At 40.8% G+C, this 20,106-nt stretch overlaps 1 protein-coding gene across 3 annotated transcripts in view; it reads left to right on the top strand.

Moving 5' to 3' along the window:
• wwp2 (WW domain containing E3 ubiquitin protein ligase 2) overlaps positions 1 to 20,106 on the top strand; it is a 61,377-nt gene that overhangs the window by 7,408 nt on the left and 33,863 nt on the right. For 2 of the 3 annotated variants that reach the window (XM_040036434.1, XM_040036427.1), the window contains exons 3-8: positions 810 to 966; positions 1,283 to 1,404; positions 5,249 to 5,386; positions 16,483 to 16,561; positions 18,428 to 18,585; positions 19,644 to 19,887. In XM_040036434.1, the coding sequence (XP_039892368.1) occupies positions 810 to 966; positions 1,283 to 1,404; positions 5,249 to 5,386; positions 16,483 to 16,561; positions 18,428 to 18,585; positions 19,644 to 19,887 (898 nt within the window). The remainder of the gene's footprint in view (positions 1 to 809; positions 967 to 1,282; positions 1,405 to 5,248; positions 5,387 to 16,482; positions 16,562 to 18,427; positions 18,586 to 19,643; positions 19,888 to 20,106) is intronic. The other variant, XM_040036443.1, reaches the window with a different exon arrangement.

Here is a 20,106-nt window from a genome sequence, read left to right as displayed (position 1 = left end):
TGCTGTTGCATGCTGGGACAGCAGGCTGAGGGTCACGGATGCTAACAGGCTCAATGAACTGATCCACAAGGGCAGTAACATTGTGGAGATGGAGCTGGACTCCCTTAAGGTGTTGTTGGAGAGGCGGATGTTGTCCAAGAAAAGGACAATGCTGGACAATCCCGCTCACCCACTGTTGGCGAGTCACAGGAGCTGTTCAGTGAGGCCCAGATGCATCACCGAACGACACAGGAAGTCATTCCTGTTGTTCAGTTCCTCCATCTAATGCACAGCATACAGTGCACACACCCTAACGATCTGAACATCCTTTACAGAGGATGTTGGTATAGTAAGAAGGCCGTCTCAGTGTCATATTTAGTTTTTTGTAATGTACTGGAATATTTGTTTATTAGAACTATTATTATAATATTAGAACTATTTGTAAGCTATTTTGTTACATCTTGTAACTTTGTAATATATTTTATTATTTAATATAATTCAGGTAGTTGCTGTTCTTGCTGTCTTGGAGTAACTGTGACCACATAATTTCCGCAGGGATTGATAAAGTGTTCTGATTCTGAACTAAAATTCTTTAGTGTGATTAGACTGTCGTTTTCCACGTGAGGATCTGATCAGCTCCGACTCTTTCTTATCAGAGCTGCAGTCAGTTAAACCTCAATGAAAAAAAGAAATGCTTCTCATTTGTTAACATTAATTATTCTTTGTTGCCATAAATGACAGCACTGCTGCACTGCTGGCAGAGGTTTTGTCACAACCACAGATGTGTTCTTCCACTACGATACATGCTTTATGCGTGTGTGTGTTTGCAGTGGTGTCGGCGAAGCCCCAGTCCCCAAAGCTGCCGAACCGGCACTCTCGGCTGAGCTCCTTCGTTGAGGTGACTGCAGACGGCCTCACCAGTGAAACCAAAAAAACAGGCAAACGTAGCGGGCACCTTGAGCTGCAGTGGAACGAAGACCTCACCCTGTGAGTGAGCACCACACACACTCGGGCTCTCATGAGAGCCAGGGTTTTATTGTTAAAACAATTCAATAGAACATTAAATTAACTGCATGCATCTGACAGTGTTTGGACTGTACTGCTGTCGTGGCAGCGCTCTAACACAGATAAAATTTAATCGAGATCTTGTACTTGTTTCCCGTCAGCTTATTTAAAACATTTTTTCTGAGGTAGAACTTGCGTACCGTCGCTAAAGGCGATGAAGAGCAGGATGCAATAATAAAATGCAGCTGCTGTAAGCAGATGCATTTGTAGCTGATGTATTTTTCATGCCGTTTTGCAGTAATGTGACGCCACAGAGTCGTCTGGATCTAAAGCTGTGGAGCTGCCACACCCTGAGAAAGGAGCTACTGGGCAGCGCAACCATAGACCTGCTGGACACGCTGCGCTCGCACGATGGCAAGAGTAAGAAAAAAACGCACACAAACACCCACACACGGTTTGGAGTCACCATGCACGTCGAGCACAATTTCGCTGTACGTGTTTCTCTACCTTACTTAACAGAGGTTTGTGTGTTTTTCCTCGTTGTTTTTTTCCTGGCTATTTGATGATGAAAAAAAAATATTTTTAATAAATTTTCTCTATATTACTTTGAGTGAATAAAATTACCTAAAAATTGCACTTGGGCATTTTTATTACAGTCCTGGTGAATTTCCAAAGCCTCTTTGGAACTGTCAGAATTACTCTGATGATATGCAGCATACCCAAACAGTGTTTGCTTTCGTGTAACCAAAATTATTAGCAGTATAAGGAATTTAAAGTCTGTATACAGGACATATACATTCATATACAGAAAGGTTCTGTGTCTTCCAGAGACTTCATCACATCATCATGTAAGCCATGACCAACCATCTATGAAGGAAATTCGAAAATATTGCTGTAAATACACGACAGACACGGCCAGAGAGAGGCTGCTGAGACTAAAATGCCGACTCCAAATCCATGTGCATTAGTTAGATTAGATCAAATAACCTTAAAAATTACACGCAGTGGCCGAGGCCTTGCAAGGAATATATAGAATTAAAATTTTTCTTACTTTTCTTTGTAGCATTGGAAGTTCTGATAGTTACTTGTCAGTTATTTTAATCAGGCTGTTGCAGCTTATCTTAACCCACTTTGACAGAAGCTCACTATACTAATAAAAAACTTTCTTTATCACCAGCAGATTTGGCAAAAAACTGAAAGTACTCAAGCTTACAGAATAAGTTGTTTCTTTTAAAGAACGATGTGCTAACTAACACCAAGGGTGCCAGAGCCTTGTTCACATGCTTGTGGTTTTCATCCACTCAGAGGCACTTAGTGAAGTAAGACATGCAGATGTATAACTGGCACAACACCTGAATTTTCTTTTTACTTTCAAAGTAAAAATGTGCATAACTGTTGTTAACAGTGCTGAGACAGAGAGTTTTATTTGATATTCACACTTAAACTGAACAGTAACACTGATTGGATGTCTCAAACCTCTTCAGTAGCCTCAGTGATGGTGGCACATTGCCAGCTAAGCTTAACTTAACCTTGTTATGAACTCCTCGGAAAAGATTTCAGTGTTCTGTAACTTTTGGCTTGATGGTTACTGCTAAATAACTCCTCTGTAAGCGTTTGATATTCTTTACCCTTGCATATTTGACTGAGTCAGACAAGTCTTAGAGTTATAAGACTGTAATGTAAGTATGTCTAAGATGGTGCCATACTGGATGGATCTTGCTTATCTTGATCTCTTATCCTGTATTGGGGTAGGTTGAGCACTAGGATGCAATGGCCTTAGGCGTCTCCTGCTTGAGCCTGCACATTCAAGCTGCAGAGAGTGAACTTCCCTTTGCTACTCATCTTAAAAGATGTACCCACTCTCTAACAAAAATATCAAAGGACACATTATTACAGACATTTTATATCTTATACGTGGTCTTCTTAGATGTAATTGAACAAATGAAAATATTTATAAAAACATTTTTAGTTTAGGTGCTTTGTCGTGCTTTCATCTGTACAGATAACTTTGTAGACAATTTTTAGGCAAAGTCTAATTTGGCATATGTGTTTGAGAGCCTGATAGACACTTGTTTACTGCCTACTTCCCATCCCGGTCTTTATCTTAAGTGTAGATGGTATTACGCCTTCCTCCTGGAGAGTGTTGTGTGCTTGGCTACGTGTTCTGAAGACCTTTTACCGTAAAAAGGATCCTGTGATTATGCACCACGTTTCTCTTTTCTTTGGATGTCAGGGTCTTCATGTTGCCAAGCTCCTTATTGTGTCCACCGATGTTCCTGTTAAACTAGTGTTCCTGTTATATCCGATGGATTTATTTTTAAAGTCTGAGGATTAACGGTTTTTGAGTTGTACTTGAACTGCAGCTGTGTTTTGGATTCACAGCGACGGCTTCCAGATACGATGGAAGCTCTATTGACTATGTGCACGTTAGCATATGCTACTTCCGGTGCGGAAACTCCTGTGGGGAGCTTTGTTTCCGGTGTCGTATTCGCGCCCTGTTTACGGTCCAAAACAAGTTAAGCAAATGAACGAATCAAGCGGCGATTTACATTTCTATAGATGTCTTGGGCATTTACCCAATATATCTGTAAATGATGTTCATCGACTTGTCAATATTTTTCCCCCGCGCCTCAGAGCAAAAGAGAAAATGGATTCAAATGTTATATTTCTCAGCTGTCCCTCGTTTATCGCGGGTGTTATGTTCTAGAAATAACCAGCGATAGGTGAAATCAAGTAGCCAATTTTATTTTTTGACGGTGCAAAACGTTTCGTGGACATCCAGTACTGCACTTCAGTCACACTGCTAGCGATCGATGCAGCGATTCTGTACCGTACAGGAGAGACCTCACGGAGGAGATCGTCTGCAGCGATCAGGATGCAGGACACAATGTGACGTAAAAAAAAAAAAAAGCATGCAAACTTGCACTAAAAAATCTGCGAAACAGCAGGTGAAAGGTGAACCGCGTTATAGCGAGGGGCCGCTGTAATTTTTAAGGTAAGTCACAACATACCCTTCGTAAATACTAATGTATAGAAACCCTTACCAGCAGTCATTAATTTTTTGTGGGGCTTTTTTTCACGGTTTGTTAACATGCTGTGTAGGTGTGTACTTGACTAGCTGATATCGACATAACGGGAAACATCTGGTTTGACTATTCTTCACCTGTAGTTTGAATGCTGAACATTTGCCTGTTTAAATCATGAGACCAGTCACTATACAGAGATGTGCTTCTGAATGTGGACGATGTGTCTTCTGCTGCAGTGATGCAGTTCTGCTTGTGTTGAGTGATGTAAACAACTGATCGATCTAAACTCTTTAAACGTCAAAATTGATCATTAGATTTTTTTATGACACAACAGTGGTGAGTGTTCCCACCTTCTCCTCTTTGTAACTTAACGCGATCTTTCCGTTTTCGAGTTTTGGACATGATTTTGGAGTATATCTTCGCAGTAGTGATTGACCGCAAAGTAAAGCTACCGAAAATGTACAACCCCACATCCGGTCTCAAACCAGGAAGTTAGCATTTTCTCGTGCACAGGGTCAATGATGAAGAAATGCCACACCTGTCCTTTAAAAATGGGAGCGGTACATGCTCAAGAGCTTTAATTCTTAAAGCCTGAACCCTTCATCTAATTTAAAATGAAATAAAGCTGCAATATATAACTTTAACTTAAATATCTTAGAGAAACATTTAAAGCAGGATGTTTTTTTTCCTTCATCCCTAGCATCCTCCGCTGTCACACCAACCACTCTGCATGTCCTCCTTTCATACATCCATGAACTTCCTCTGAGATCTTTCTCTTTTTCTCCTCATGTCCAAACCATGTTAGTCTTACCTCTCTAACTGTGAAATGGTTTGAGCATTTAAAACCCCCCAAAACCAAAAACAAAGTGGATGTGAAAACAAAGCCTCTGAGCCCAGCAGGAAGCTGTGGGCAGATTCAGTGCATACGTGCAGTGTGGAACTTAATCTGGCAGCTAGACGACTTACTTCATGTAAATACTGCAATTAAAAACAACTTTACGCACTGGACGTGTGAGGGGATCAGTCAGACCTTCTGTATATCTGTTAACATGCAGAATATTTTCCAAGTGAAATGGGGACGACATCTTTGGAAAACAATCCTTTTGGTATTCGGTGACTTCACGCTGTTTTCCTCTTTTAGAGCAATAACAGAGGATATCCATTTTCCTTTGTCCCTCTGCCTTCTCAGTCACTCATCCCCTCTTTCTCTGTTTGTCTGTCATTCTTCCACCCTCTAGTGGAGAACGTCCAGCTGAGTCTGGTGCTGCAGACGGAGAACAAAGGCTCGGTTGTAGCAGGAGGCGAGCTCAACGTCTGTCTGGACGGCATGGTTGTTGATCTGGGCTCGCTGCCCAACGGCAGCACGGCAGCAGACAGTGAGTCCTGCCTTTATCTCTCAAGCACGCGCACACATGCACAAGGGTAAAGGTAATCGCACAGAAATGACCTGAAAAGCACATCGCAAAGCAGTCACACCACAGATGTGAAGATTTGTCTCACAGCTGCACCGTGCACAATATAAAAATGAAATAACATGCAGCACATTCAAAGAAAGCTCTCAGTCAAACATGTAGCCTTGGAGAAGCACACAGAAGTGCATGGCAAAGCTTACACCGGTCAGACAAGCTATATTAAAGTGAACACACACACAGTTTCCCACAGAAGCCCAGACAGCTTATTAGTCCGGAATACACCGCAGTATTAAAGTTTTTCTCCTCCTCTCCCTCTTTCCCCTTGCTCTTTCTCTTTAATATTTTGTAGCACTGCCAGAAAGCAAACACACACACAGATATATCTGTACAGTGAGATGCTTGTGTGTCTCGCCGCCCTGGTAATGAGTGCTGGAAAAAGCCAAAGGGTTCAAAATAGTCTAAATCGCTTCTTCTTGCCCTCTTTGCTCTCAGGTTAAATACAGTTGCTGTTGACATGTTCTGTAGTGGAGTTTTTTTCGTCATGGTGACACGACAGCTTGTTGGTACATTGCTTATGTGGTGACACTGGTGACAGCCGAATGCTGTTTTAATCTAATGTTGATTGTTGTCTTTCATTTGTATTAGTTTTTAGATGGTCTACTGAGAATCAACAAATAAGTCTAAAGATACCCACATCTGGATAACTTTACAGATGTGGGTGTCGACAGGAATCAGATGAAACGTTAGGCAGATGCTTAACAGTCTTACTTTATTAAAAGTACTTTAACCACTGTTTATTAAAAACAGTGGGACTGGAAGCCTTCTATGTTTTGCTGGCCTACTTTGCCTCCTGCTCTATGCTGTGGCTGTACAGTAGCATGCCTTAACATTTTACTGTGTTTAGTCTTACTAAAGACAGCCGAGTAAAAGCTGACATTATTTTCAGCATTTAAGCAAGATTATTTTTTTATTCTCTCTCCCTCTCTCTTTTTTAAAAATGCAAGTGTCCAAAAAGCACCTTTAACCTCAGTTAATTTAACTCTAATTATTTTTAGGGAGGTGATTCAAATTTCAAAGCTTCATAAATACTCTGTTTCCCGAAACCTTGTCCCAGCAACCCACAGTCACTGAGTTCTCTACGCAGCTGCCTAAACCTTTGGAAATTAAAATATTTGTTGGTTCCCACGCAGGAGAAGGCCTTAGGACAATAACAAACGTTTCCAGGGAGCCATAACCTCATTTCATAGTGCAATTAAAAATAGCAGGAATAGTGAAGGTGAGCCTTAAGGTTTGGTAGACTGATGCAACTTTGCATTTGATTTGTCTTTTTAATCCTAGAAACAGTTTAACTGCAAAAAGATTCAGCTTGAAACTTTAAGATTCAGCAGACTGTGGTGTGATGGTGGTGCAGTGTTCTGCTATGTAGCAACACTTTTACACCAAAAAACAAGTAAACCTTTGCTGCAGGTTTGAAGCATGAATGTTGTGAATAACCTGAAAATAAATGCTTCAATAACTGAATTGCTTTAAATTATCGAATTGTTTTTAAATTATTGTTGCTTTTTTTATCGGAATTTGTTTAAGTATTGTAGACTTTAACCAGCAGACTCCATCCTTTGTCAGTAGGTGTGAGTAATCAATAACTAGTTGTTACTGATGTTTTGAACATCCTATACTGTGACATTTTTCACTTATTTCATTAGGAAATACCAGCGTGCATTAAATGGATGTTTGTTTTGTAGCGACAGCGAAGGCGTTTGCTCCCTCTTCACATTTTTGCAGTTTTATTAATTATATTAATGTTAGCAGTAATAGCACTGTACCTTTCCATGTCCTGTTATTTCCATGTAAAGTATTTAACCGCTTGTGTTTGTCATGTCTGAAATGCCATAATGTTGTTTTTTATGTTTATATTGATTATATTGTTTATAGTATAATCACCATCAGTCATTCAAGCTGTAATTCCAAGTAACGTCTATCATGGAACCAGGATCATTTTGATAACCTTTTAATGTGTTGACCAGAGGTGTTACACTTATTTTATCTAACAGGCAACACACACGTTTGCTCATGTTCTTTAGTCTTTAAATCTAAAGTGCGTTGTCAAAAGCGGCCATATTGGCTTTGGCGTAAATTATGGAGAAAAAGTCAGATTTGATGGTAATTTCATGTACATTTATATGAATGAAGATTTCATTAGCTTGACAAGTAGTTTGGCCTCCTCCTGCCTCCTTTACATGCAGTAATGTGACCTGACCTGGTCTCCTTTGCAGCAGTCAAAGTAAGGTCAGCATTTTACCTGTGATCTTTGATGTTTTCTGAGAGTACAGTGCTGCTTCAGATATTTCTAAATATTTAGATAATAGAATTTAATTAATCATTTTTTTCACTTATACACGATATTTTTGCTTGAAATAAGTGAAAAAAATCTGCCGATGGAACAAGTGAAGTTTCTCCAGATCCAAGATGCACTAAAAACAAGTTCCCATATCTCACTGAAATGTCACTCTGTAGCTGATTGTGTCTTTTTTCCAGTGTGATGAGATATTTTGAATAGAAATTAGACAAATATACTTGGTAAGATTTTGAGTTTTTGCACTGTAAACACCATAACATTTCAGGATTCATCCTCACAACACATACGATGAACAGCTGGAGGTGTCTTAGTGTGCAAAGTCGTTTTTTTCCACTTAGAAAAAGAGCTGCTGTTGAAAGTCAGAGAAGCACTGACATGCCTCCGTGACTTTGACATGTTTTAACATCCTTCCAGTGGCACAGCAGGTCATGGGTAATGTCATGAAGGCTGTTAAATTGATGTTGTATCACACCTCTGCACCGGATTTTGACAGCTGCTGTCTTAATGTCTTGGAACACAATGCTTCCTGGTGCAAAACACAGTAAAAAGTCTAAAAATTGACCACCTCCTCTGCCATTTTCGCACTTTCCAAAGACAAGCAGAGGGCCTGGCCTCCAGGCCGTATATCTGACAAATGAAAGTGTCTGAAAAAGCAGCGGCAGCAGCGGCTACGCTCTTGTTAGTCTCAACAAATTTCTTTTTATTGCCCTTGTGCCAGCTCGCTTCTGCCAAAAACATCTGCACGCTCTGTCCGCCTTCTGCCGTCACATTCCCGGTGACTCAGGCTTCTTCTCATTAGAAACTCTTATTTTTCACTGAGTGCACTTTGATTTTTAGAAAGCGCTGGATCAGCAGAAAATATTCTCTGTATTGCTTTTATCTGCTTTAACTGTATAAAGATAACAGTTTTGAAGAATTTGGATAAAGCATTTGTTATGCAGTGGCTAGCTTCAGGTGTATTGTGTCATACCTGATGACAGTTACTGTAAAGTTAGACTAGAGAGTATTTATTCATTTCACCAAAGCCGGTTGTTGTTTTTAGTAGAGAGTTTAGGTGACGTTTAAATAGTGTCCCAGTAGTCTGTCTGTCTGGCCAAGAATAACAAAACAAGAATATCGTTACACTTAAATCATGATATTAAAAGAATATATGACACTGTGTAACTGTAGCCTCAGTTGATATTTTATCTTCACATTCATGTATTGCTATTCCCAAACCAATATAAAATGATTCCATAGTTTGCCAGGAAGGATTTCAAACACTTCACACACTTATTGACTCTCAGTCAACAGAATTTTCCGCTCCCAAGCACTACACTAACATTTTGCCTTCCTTTATGGTTTGGAAGCAAAGACTGGGTCTATGTTTTTTTAAACAAATACGGTGTTCTTAATCTGCTCTTAAAGCCATAGCGAGGTTCCATGCATCCATCTCCTCTCTCTGTGCAACACACACACACACACAAGGCTTCATAGAGCGCCACACAGAGCCCGCAGTGTATCCTGCTGAATGAACACAGCCAGCAGTGAGGCCTGAGGCCTGCCACAGCATGGGCTGCGTAAATGTGTCTCTTTGTGACTGTTCAGATGTGAAGAGAGGTTAAGAGGAGGTGTGCGAGTGTGTGCATGCTGTTGTAACATATATCTCCCCGAGAGGGACAAGATGGAAAAACAAATCCTGTAAATGGGGCTTTTCTTTGATAATTAGATAATTGTTTGGATTTAAATGCACATAAGAATCATACACAGTGTTTTTAAGTTGTAAGGACACAGTCGCCAAAGTCCCTGCTGTTTCTGCGGCAACTCTTTCCATATTTGCATGCCAGGACTTCATCACAGTTAGCACCAGATGAATAATTCCACTAAATCAGTGTGGACACAATGAATCTAATAGTTCACGAAAAAGGAAAAACATTGTCCGCTAATATTTTGTGGACTTATCTGTAATTTTCTGACTTTTAAAAGATAATTAAAATAAATTTCTGGTGTATTATTTGTTCTTTACAGTGTTTTTCCAACATCAACCCAGTTTCCAAAAAGGTTGGTGCTCTGTGTAAAATGTGGATCAAAGCAGAATGCAATCATCTGCAAATTCTATAAACCCTGAGTTTAATTGAAAATGGTACAAAAACAGCAATGAAACAATTCATCCATCCTTTTTTTGTTTTCTAACTGCCTCTCCAGTTCAGGGTCGTGGGGTGGGCTGGACGCTCTCCCAGCATTGATTTGCTCAAAATGCAAACACTGTGGGTTTTTTCAGCACAGAAAAATAGATGCAGCGATATGTGTTGCAACAAAATGAACAAAAAATAAAACTAAAAAATCAAAGAGATGCAGAGAATCCTGAATGGCGGTCATCTTTGGTGTCCTCGCGTGGAAGTGAAAATCACTGCTCAGGGCTCTGGAAACTGAAAATCATTATCAGACCGCATTGCATGTTGGCACTTTTTTTTTTTTTTTTTTTTACTCGAAATATTTTTATTAAGATATACATACAGTTTACAAAAAAAAAAATGGAAACATAAACACTGGTTGCATCGAAGACAGAGCAGAACTCCTCATAGGTAAAGAAAGTTAACAGAACACCAAAACTCGGGAGGGCCGATTAATGTTGACAAAAACCTTTCCTTGCAAAGACTTCAAGACTAAGACATGACATGAGATCAGCAAGTCACTGAACATAGGTGGGCGGGGCAGCAGCCTTCCACCTCACCAAAAATTTGCCAAGGCAGGACAGATCCAAAACATGTGGGTGAGATTGGCATCATCAAACCCGCACCTATTACAGCAGGGGCCTAAGCCAGGATAAATCTTAGCTAATTTGGGTTTAGATAAGTGGACCTACGAAATACTTTAAATTGTAATAGGGAGCGCAGAGTGATGTGGAATTTACCGGAGAGGACTGAATCCCAAACTTCATCTGACACCCAACTCTTTTCCCCATGTGGATTTGAGGCCTTCAAAGGAAGCTGAAGTTTCACTGCAAAGTTTATTATAGCTTGTTGGCACTTTTGATACTACATGTAAGTTATGGAGCTGCTATCTAAAGCTAAAAGAAGGTCTTGCTTTTTTCTGCAAAGTCACACATTTTCCAACAGCATAACTCTAATAAAACAGTTTACTAAACTGCTCTGCAGACCCGTCGTCGATTGAAAACACTTTGTGCATAAAGAACAAGGAGTCTGCAAACTATCCCATAATGCCTTTTTAAACTATCAGCCTGGTGGCAAGCTCATGCTACAAGCGTCTGTCCGTTCCCGTTTGTGCTACAGACAAAATTCAGATTGTTTCCAAAAGAAGTAAAGACAGGCTTTACAGAGATATGCTGTTTGTCACGACAGCACAAAAGCTTCACAAGGTACTGTTGGCTGAACACAGGCACAAGAATCAGCTCGGCCTAGATTTTATCATGCGTGCTTCACATGACTGTAACTCCTTAACCTGCAGAGAAAGTTCAAATGGTTCCTGAAAGGTGAGAATTATTATGTAATTTTACAGCCCAAACAACCTAAACAACCTAAATGCAGTGTTGTCATATTCAAAATAAACAGAAAAAAAATTTGAATATCCAGATCTTTAACAGAGTACTTTGACTTTCTGGATAATCCTTTCATCCAGCAGCTAGAGCTGGCTGCAGAAAGGTTAGTGGGAACATCTCATTTTTACGCATAATTTTGTAAAGATTGAGTAGTCGTGATACAAAGCCAAGCTTGCATGCTGCTCTTTTGACTTTGATCTTCTCACCAAAGTCTTGGCGTGGAAGCGAGTGAGCGCGTTTATGGAAAAATGTGGAACCATGGTTTAAAGTAAGACCATTTTCTGGATATAAAGGAATGAATGCAGTGAAAACGAGGCCCTCATAATGCAGTTAAACAAGCGTGCATCTGTAATTTGAGCGTGTGTGCAGGTCAAAGGTTGACGTACAACGAAAAGAGCCCTCCACCCCCCAGTTTTCTGTTATCTGCAGCCTCTCCACACACATAATCACCAACATCAGGAGCGCTTTTGTCTAATTTGTTGCAGAGAATTGCGTAATTGAGTCTCATTGCTTGCAGCTCAGTAGTACAATCGCCTTCTGTGATCCTGGAGCAGTGTGCATGGTAGCGAGAGTTGGGGGGGGGGGTTTCCTCTTCAAGCTTGCAGGGGCAGCGATGACAAAGTTGAATGCAAGTGTGTGTGTGTGTGTGTGTGTGTTTCAGGGGGAGGAGAGGCCTGAAGTGTGCCCTCCAGATCCTGGGTTTCAAGCTGAGGCACTTGACTTTGTGTGTGTTTTTTATGTTGTCCTGAGTGTCGATGCAGATGTGTGGGGGTTTTGTTGTTTTGTTTTGGGTTTTTTGCACTTGTGTGTGAGCGCACATGTGTTTTACATTCTGCAGAGTGTGTGTGCTCAGCCGTATGTGAGCTGCTTGAATATACAAAGTGCATAAAGGTGGGAGTGTGTTACTTCTGGTGATGTCAAGGGGCTCTGTGTTCTCAGTCTGAACGCAGCTCTGTTAGTTTGGGGGTTTGCTCACTTCCCCTGGCAGCTTTTCTGACACACACACACGCACGCATGTGGTGGGCTTCATAAACAAACCCTTATATTTCAACTTTTGGCAAACTTTGTAACTGTCAGATTCGTACATACACACTCCACATACTCACAGCTTCCTATCCCACAGAAGCAGGAGCCACATGTAAACCGCAGCACAGACACCCTCAGATTATCCGACCCACTGACTAACACTGGTCAACACTGAGACGTCACACTAGACTGTGTTAATTAACTGGCTAAATGTGCCAGAGTTGTGGAACTCATTAAGAGCGTGAGACAGAAATTCAGCCAAAAGTGTCACTGGAAGATGTATATATTGTGGTATAGCATGTATCCACAAGAAAATGTCCATGGATGAGACGTTACAATCTTCAAAACGAGGGCAACTATGTGATGTGAAAATCCCAGTCACTGCCCAATGATGTCTATATATAGGGACTGATATTAAAGGGTGGTGTGGCCAACACTGAATAAACAGACTGGGAAAAAAATAAAGTGATTTCATAAATGCTTAGTTAAACACAAACTGCGCATTTTGGGCTGAGATAGATTTTGGTCGTCCGACCAGAGATATCGCTAGCCCCGGGACGTCGGGCCAGCGATTTTGCGAGCCCTGTTACTTGTTATGTAGAGTTTAGGCAGTGTAGGAATTTTAAGACCGATACCAGTACCGATATTTCATGGTTTTAAAAAGCCAATATTTGTTTTTGTAGTTACTCATAAATCCTAATATCACGATACAGGTTAAAAATAAGCTCCATTTGCAATGAAATTTTATGCAATGAAGACCTGTTACGATCATCATTACAAATAACAAATGGCCAGTTGATGACCGTCTCGCTGGTGCTTCATGTAGACCAGGGACATCAAACTTTGATAATTGGGCCTTGAAGCATGAAACTACATGATAAATGTGTAAAATTACAGAAAAGGTCCCTGTAGTCCTTTGCTAAAAACGTCCTTTAATTATATAATTAAACAAACATACATTTCTGTAGTAAATTGTGGAAAAACTGCAGCTTTTCTGTAATTTTATTGTTTAGCTATTATTTAATTGCCTTGGAGTAGGATGTGTGGCAAATGAGGATATTAGGGTTGGTGTCTGTGTTTAAGTTCCACTCCTTCATATTTTTAAAGCTGTCCAGTGGGCGAAATTGGAGTCTTTGCTGGGCTGATTCTTGGCCCCGAACCTTATCTTTAATACCTCTGGTGTAGACCCTCATCTAAGTGTTGTCATAATCAGTTCATTTGTCGCCCTGGCTGCAAGTTGTGTGAATGTGTTCATTTTGTGTTGTTGTTAACATCAGTGAACACCTCTGGGCTCGGCCTCATCGACCTCTTTTATTGCCGTCTTAAATCAAAGGTGTTCTCTTTCACAGGGGCTAATCCGAGTGGACACTGAGGTTAAACAAGTAAGCCAAAGCTTCCAGTCTCTCCATAGCAGCTGTGTGACTGAAATGTGTGCCCTCTGTTATTTTCACTGAAGTTTAGATGTTGAGAAGGCATACCACCTCAGACAGACACGCACCAGAGCAGTAATTGGACCATTACGCGGGATGGGGGATGATGAACTCAGTGAGCGGGCTATGACACAATGGTTTCTCCTCAAGACCACTGTTTATTTTTCTGTATGTCCACCAGGTCTGCTCACAAGAAGCTCTTTCATAGCTCTAAAACAGTGCTGTGTGTGTGTGCGTGTGTGTGCGCAAGTATGTGAGTCAGTGAGACTTTACCTGTTTTCTTTACCTTAGATAGCGGGATATGTAAATGTGTAAACATGGATGCCATTTGAGGCTGTCGTGCCCACGGCACAAAGGAAGGTGGTGTGTAAAGGAGAAAGTGAGTGTTAATGAAAAGCGCGTTACAGGCCTGTGGCTTTCAGTCACAGTTGGGACTGTATAGTCACACATTCCCTCACACCGCCAAGACCGCATACCACTGCGCACACAAACCAGCACAGACTACTCGATACATACAAGCATGAATGGTCTCTATTAAACCGCCAACTGTGCTTCCACCACCACATGTGTCAGGTCTATATGTATGGTTTTCAGGGTTATTGTTTTATTTGTGCACACAAAGCCTCAGTATGAGCACTTTGTCATTTACTGTACAGCTCTGAGATGCAGGGACAGGTAACCACCACAAATTTCATAGTGAGACGATAAATCTGTGTCTTAGAACAGCGGTCCCCAAACCCCGGTCCGTGAGTCGTTTGGTACCGGGCCGCGAGAGTTGAGGCTCAGGTGTGAAATGTATGGTTTTCAGGGTTTTTATCGGTTTTCAGCGTTATTTTGTTATCGTTTTTATTGTTTACTCGGTTTTCCTGGGTCTTTTCACGTGTGTTATGAATAAATCTTCTTTTTTTCGGTACGGGTACTAGTTTTATTTTGTTGTATTTATCCGCGACACCTTAAAGGCCGGTCCGTGAAAATAATGTCGGGCATAAACTGGTCCGTGGCGCAAAAAAGGTTGGGGACCGCTGTCTTAGAAGACACTGGGACTGATAATGATGATGTTAGGGAAGCTGAATTTATTGCTTAGTGAGTTTGCTTCGAGTTTTTTAGCCAGGATTGTCAATACTTGCTTCAAAGTGTGATTTTAAAAAGTTAATTTGTCAGAAATTTTTTCGCCTGTTATCAGCGATGGTAACGAAGTGATAGGAAACATGGATTGTATTCGCAAGATGTATCTTCAGAGTCTGTAAAGCGAAGCTAATGTGAAGTGCCTTGATCTTGCTTTCTTGATAATGGCCAGCGGGGGGCGACTCAAAGTCTTTCATTTGTGAACAGTGCTTGGCCCTCTTACTGTGTGGTGTAAGTGAACACATCCTGATGGGTTTACGGTTTTATTCACTAGTTTAAGTTTTTATTGAATGCAACTTGATGTTTATTCTGCAAACTTTGCTCATAAAGGAGAATCACCACGTGGAATCATTCGCTAGTTATATATAGTTTACTAGCAACTGAAGGTTTTTTTGTGCAGCAAATCAGTTGTGTATGTTGTATTTGTATAGTTTTATGATTATTGAGATAATTTCATCCAAAATCCATCCATCTTTTTTTTTTTTTTTTTTGTCCAGATCAAATATCTGAACCATTCAGAGGTTCATTTGAGTGATTTGCTGCCTGTTAGCACAACTGTCAGTCATAGACTCCTATCCATGTGCAGCCGTTATAAAGAAGACAAACAATGTTTTAGTGCCAGGTTGTAAACCTCTTTATTTAATTGCTGAAAATGGACATTTTCTCATACGAGTCCATGGGGATTGTCTCAAATTTAGAGCTAGCCTCCAGTGGCCATTGGAGGAACTGCAGGTTTTGATGATTATAGTATGTGTTTGCTTCATTTGGGCCCGGCCCTGAGGATTGTCACTTGGTCCAGATTGACAGATGTGAGCCCAGTTCTCACTATAGTGTATTTATTATGGAAAATATAACATTTCTAATTGTATATTTGACATTTTATGTCTGTGAAGGTTCTCAGTCATCCAGGTCATCATAGTCTAAGAAGCTTGGAAAGAAAAGCATCTGGACTTCTTTAAGTTTCCTTGAAGATGTTTCACCTCTCATCCGAGATGTTCGTTCACAGTGGACATAGATGGCTTCTTTTGCTTCTCGTTCAAACCATCTGTCTTCTCTGTCCAAAATGTGAACATTGCGTCCTCGAAAGAGTGACCTCTGTCCTTTAGATGCAGATGGACATTTTACACATTTTGGGAATTTTTTTTAAAACCAAGTGTGACATTTCCTGCAGATAAACAGTGGTGTCTGAGGTTAAACCTTCTGTTTTACCTTGCAGAAATATTGCGTGAATTAAATAGTACACTAAATTAATTTCACACATCCTCATTTTTAGTTTCAGAAACCTTGCACGTGCACTTGTTTGGCCCTGTCACTGTTTAGTGAATAAAACCAATCCTGACTCTACATCCTCCTCTTTTATTTCTTTATTGGACTGCATTGGGTTGCTATAGTAACAGGGCTGTCTACTGCAGGAGACAGAAACAGCCCGAACTGTCACTGTTTTGTCACAAGCTAAAGGAGACTTGACTAATTTTTATCTAGTCAAGGATTCACTGCTGAACTGTTACTGTGCTGGTAGGAGTGTGATATGGATGTGTCCGTGTGTATGTCTGTCCACTAATGATGTAATCGGTCTTTGTTGCAGAGATACTTCAGTCGGATAGACCCAACCTGAGGAGGACACAGAGCGAGGAGACTCCCAGTACAGCGGGATCACAGGCCAGGTCAGAAAACGCACACAAAGACACACACACTGTGACTGTTTGGGATTTGGGTACAGTCCTCAACAATGCTTCAACAATATTTTAATGGAGTAAAAACTATGGTTAACATCCAACTCATTGTGCCGTTACACATGTAACAGGGGATTCTGGGAAATAGCTCAGTTCAAGACTCTGAATCTTTTTCTACCAACATATGTGGTGGTTAGTTGTGGTTTTCTCCACACAAGAAAGGGGATCATTTATCCCCTTCCCAAATTTTTGCGTTTGCGTCACGGTGTAATAATTCCCACCATCTGGCATCTGCATAAAACGGACTTTGGGTTCCTGGATCTGCACAGCTTGCTGTCATCTAGGGGAAATTGATATTTTATTTTATTATTTTATTAGAGCACGTCGTGGGATATTGTTGTTTTGCTCTCCAGCTCCTGAAGAGCTTGGGGTGACACAGCAGGACAGATGGCCCAAAAGTCTGGGATTTCTTAATTGTCATAACTCCATGGCTGTCATAATGAACAGTGACATTTAGGCTCATAAAATTTCTGAATTATAACATGAAATATAACAAGATATACAAAAGGAGGTGCATACACTGTAGCCAGCTTTCATTAGAGCTTCTTTATGAGTTATGTGGGGAATACTGTAGACTGTACTGGCATCTCCTGCGGGATATATTGCATTAGATAAGCTAAAGTTATAGCTTATGTCTAAAACATTAAATAAAAAAAAATAAAAATCAGCTCATTTTTTCTAATAGGCAATAAAACTCCAAAGAGATTCACTTTTCTGGCATATCAGTCGAGCAAAACATCAAATACAAGTCATGATTATCTCCTGTTGAATAGCTGAACACCAGAATAATAGTGTATTTATAAAAGCCATCATTTCAGCATTATTCTGTCTTAATGTTTATTTCCAGAAGTCAGATTTTTAAAAGACTTTGTGATTCTTTATAGCCTAACAAACCAAAAATGCCTTTTCAAAGAAAAAGAGGCTTCTTTAATCCCACCGCTTTAGAAAGTCTGCAGACGTTGTGGTACAGTAAGAACAATAATAATAAATACAATGCTAAACTTTCCAAACCCGTTTCTAAAAAACTGTTTATGAAAGTCATAAACCCCAGGCGTAATTGTAATCAAAATAAATGCAGAAAAGAGAAGAAAAGGGTCGAGTGGAGGAAGCCATTGCCAGCACGGTCGACTGAAGCACTTATGCAGAGTGCCAGCATGTTATCCCCCCCCACCCCAAGTGTGGTTTCAGACGCAGCTCTCACTGGCTAGAATGGTAGCGAGATAATAAATAGTGGAGCAGGCTGCATTTATTTCCAAGCTTTGCTGCGGGAGTGCATGGGGTCAGATGGTATTTCCCTCTAAACACTGTGGGGGGGCATTAAGCACAGTTCAGCCAAGAGCCTAAACCGCTGCTGTCATGGCGAGGCAGTCAACATCTCTATACTGCATATGAAGAGATGCCACCAACAGACAAGATGACAGGCTTCTTATGCTGTTCTCAAGTGTTCTCATTGCATGAACATGGTCATAAAAACATGCAGACGTGCACACTGCACTGTTAGTTCTTCTCCTTATTGAGCTGCGTAAACAACTGAATCTAGAGATCGCCGTCCAAGCTCGGCCCCAGCATTCCTCAGTCCTGGGGGGGGCAAGCCATCGTGCTTTTCTCTTTCTCGTCAGAAAAGCAAAGTTATATTTAGCGTTGGGGAAAATATGATAGTGTTCAGAGAGGAAAAGCAGCTGACACCTCTGCGTGTGTGGTTGAATTGTGAGTCGTTAAAACAAAGGATATAAAAGGACGAGGTGAATAAAGTAAGTGCAGATGTTGATATGTCTTCTTTTCTTTCTCTGTTTTCAGGAGCAACAGGCACTCAGTGGGGGGTTCGCAGGGTGAGTCCTCGGGGGACTCCAGAGGGAGCTCTCTGACAAATGGGGATCTGAGTGAGGAGCAGATCCCCGGACCCGTTGCTCGTCGGCAGTCCTCTAAGAGTCACGGCAGCCCCGGAAACAGCGCAGGTAGGAAAGTCTGCTCACCTCGCCACGGTGTCACGCACAGTTTAAGAACGCAGGCTTTTTACATTTATGTGGTTACACTGCTGAGGAAGCTTTTCAAATGGAGCATCCAAGAAAATAACCACGTTACACCACGCTACAGCGAATGGTAGATGTGGCTAAGATAATATTTCAGCTGTTTATTTACAGAAATTTAATCAGCAGCTTTTATATATGCTTCGTATGGAAAATGAATTTTAAGCTTTACTTTGTCACAAATGAGAGAAATTTTGGACTTTAGGTCAGAAAAAGTAGAAACATAAAGGAGATAACGGGAATTCTTCACACTTTCTACCATTTTCTAGATAATACATTTGATAAAAAAAGAATTATGAGGAGATGAGCTGTAGTGAAAATAATCTGTACACACCCAAAAAGTTTTTATCCACTCCTAAATATGTCACATGACAATTTTAGATATGCGTAGTGTCACAGTTTTGAAAGACGTTCAAAACACTAAACAAAATTAAACAAAATGATTAAATTAAGCAACTTATCGAGATGAGCAGGCTGAAAAATATGCTGAAAGGCTACTGCAGGGCTTCAGTCAATAAAAACATTGTATGTGTGCATCCTTCGGTGATTTTCTCACAGGCGGATAGATTTGTGTTTATTTTGCAGCCTAAGGATCGCCCACTCATTTTGGGGAATTAGAAACACCTTCCAAGTGCAAATGCCAAACTTGAAGCTTGAAATTGGCAATCTTTAGACGGTAACACAAACTTAACATTTAATTTAAAGGTCATTGGAAGCGTTTAATGCCTTTATTTGACAGCACTGGTGGAGAGAAAGGAAATGTGGGAAAAGAGAGTAGCTGAGTAATATACAGCAGATGCTTCAGCTACTTGTAATCAACCAATCAACAAAAAAACGTTTGTTTGTCTTTCTTGGTCCCAAATCAGCTCTCATGCAGCCATCAGTCCACTCACTCTTAAACCGTAATTTCTTAATTGACTGTAAGAACGCATCACATCATCTTCCCAGCTTTTCTTATGCTTCTTGCTGCCCGTGTCTTCTCTCAGATAAGGTTGAGCTGACGTCTAATGGACTGGAGAACAATCGCGGCGTGTCCCTACACACGCCTCCTCCTTCTTCTCCTTCGGGCAGGTCTCCAGCTGCCAGCAGCAGCAGCAGTAGCCCCTCTCCTGGTCAGCAGGAAGCCCTGGGTCCAGCTGCCTCAGTGGAGCCCAGCTCCAACACCACCTCTAGCACGGAGCAGGCCAGCAACAGCACCACAGAGCCCACCACAGACTCACTCCCAGCAGGGTAAGAGCCAGTGTGTCACAGCATCTCATAGTCAGCCTGTAGTTTGAGCAGCAAACTATAAACGATACGAAAGACTGCCACAGAAACAACGAGAGGAATATTTGTTGTTTAAGAAAATCTTAAACACACACTGCTGTATCTACATGTAAAAATGCTAGCACATTAAATGTTAAAAGTAAGCAGTGATTAATAATCTGTTGTTGTGTATAGATAAACTTT

The sequence above is a fragment of the Simochromis diagramma genome, unplaced genomic scaffold (assembly GCF_900408965.1).
Source record: "Simochromis diagramma unplaced genomic scaffold, fSimDia1.1 OVJJ01000333.1, whole genome shotgun sequence".
In the NCBI taxonomy this organism is placed as follows: domain Eukaryota; kingdom Metazoa; phylum Chordata; class Actinopteri; order Cichliformes; family Cichlidae; genus Simochromis; species Simochromis diagramma.
Note: the sequence above shows the minus strand (reverse complement) of the source record. Positions and strands in the feature narration are given on the sequence as shown.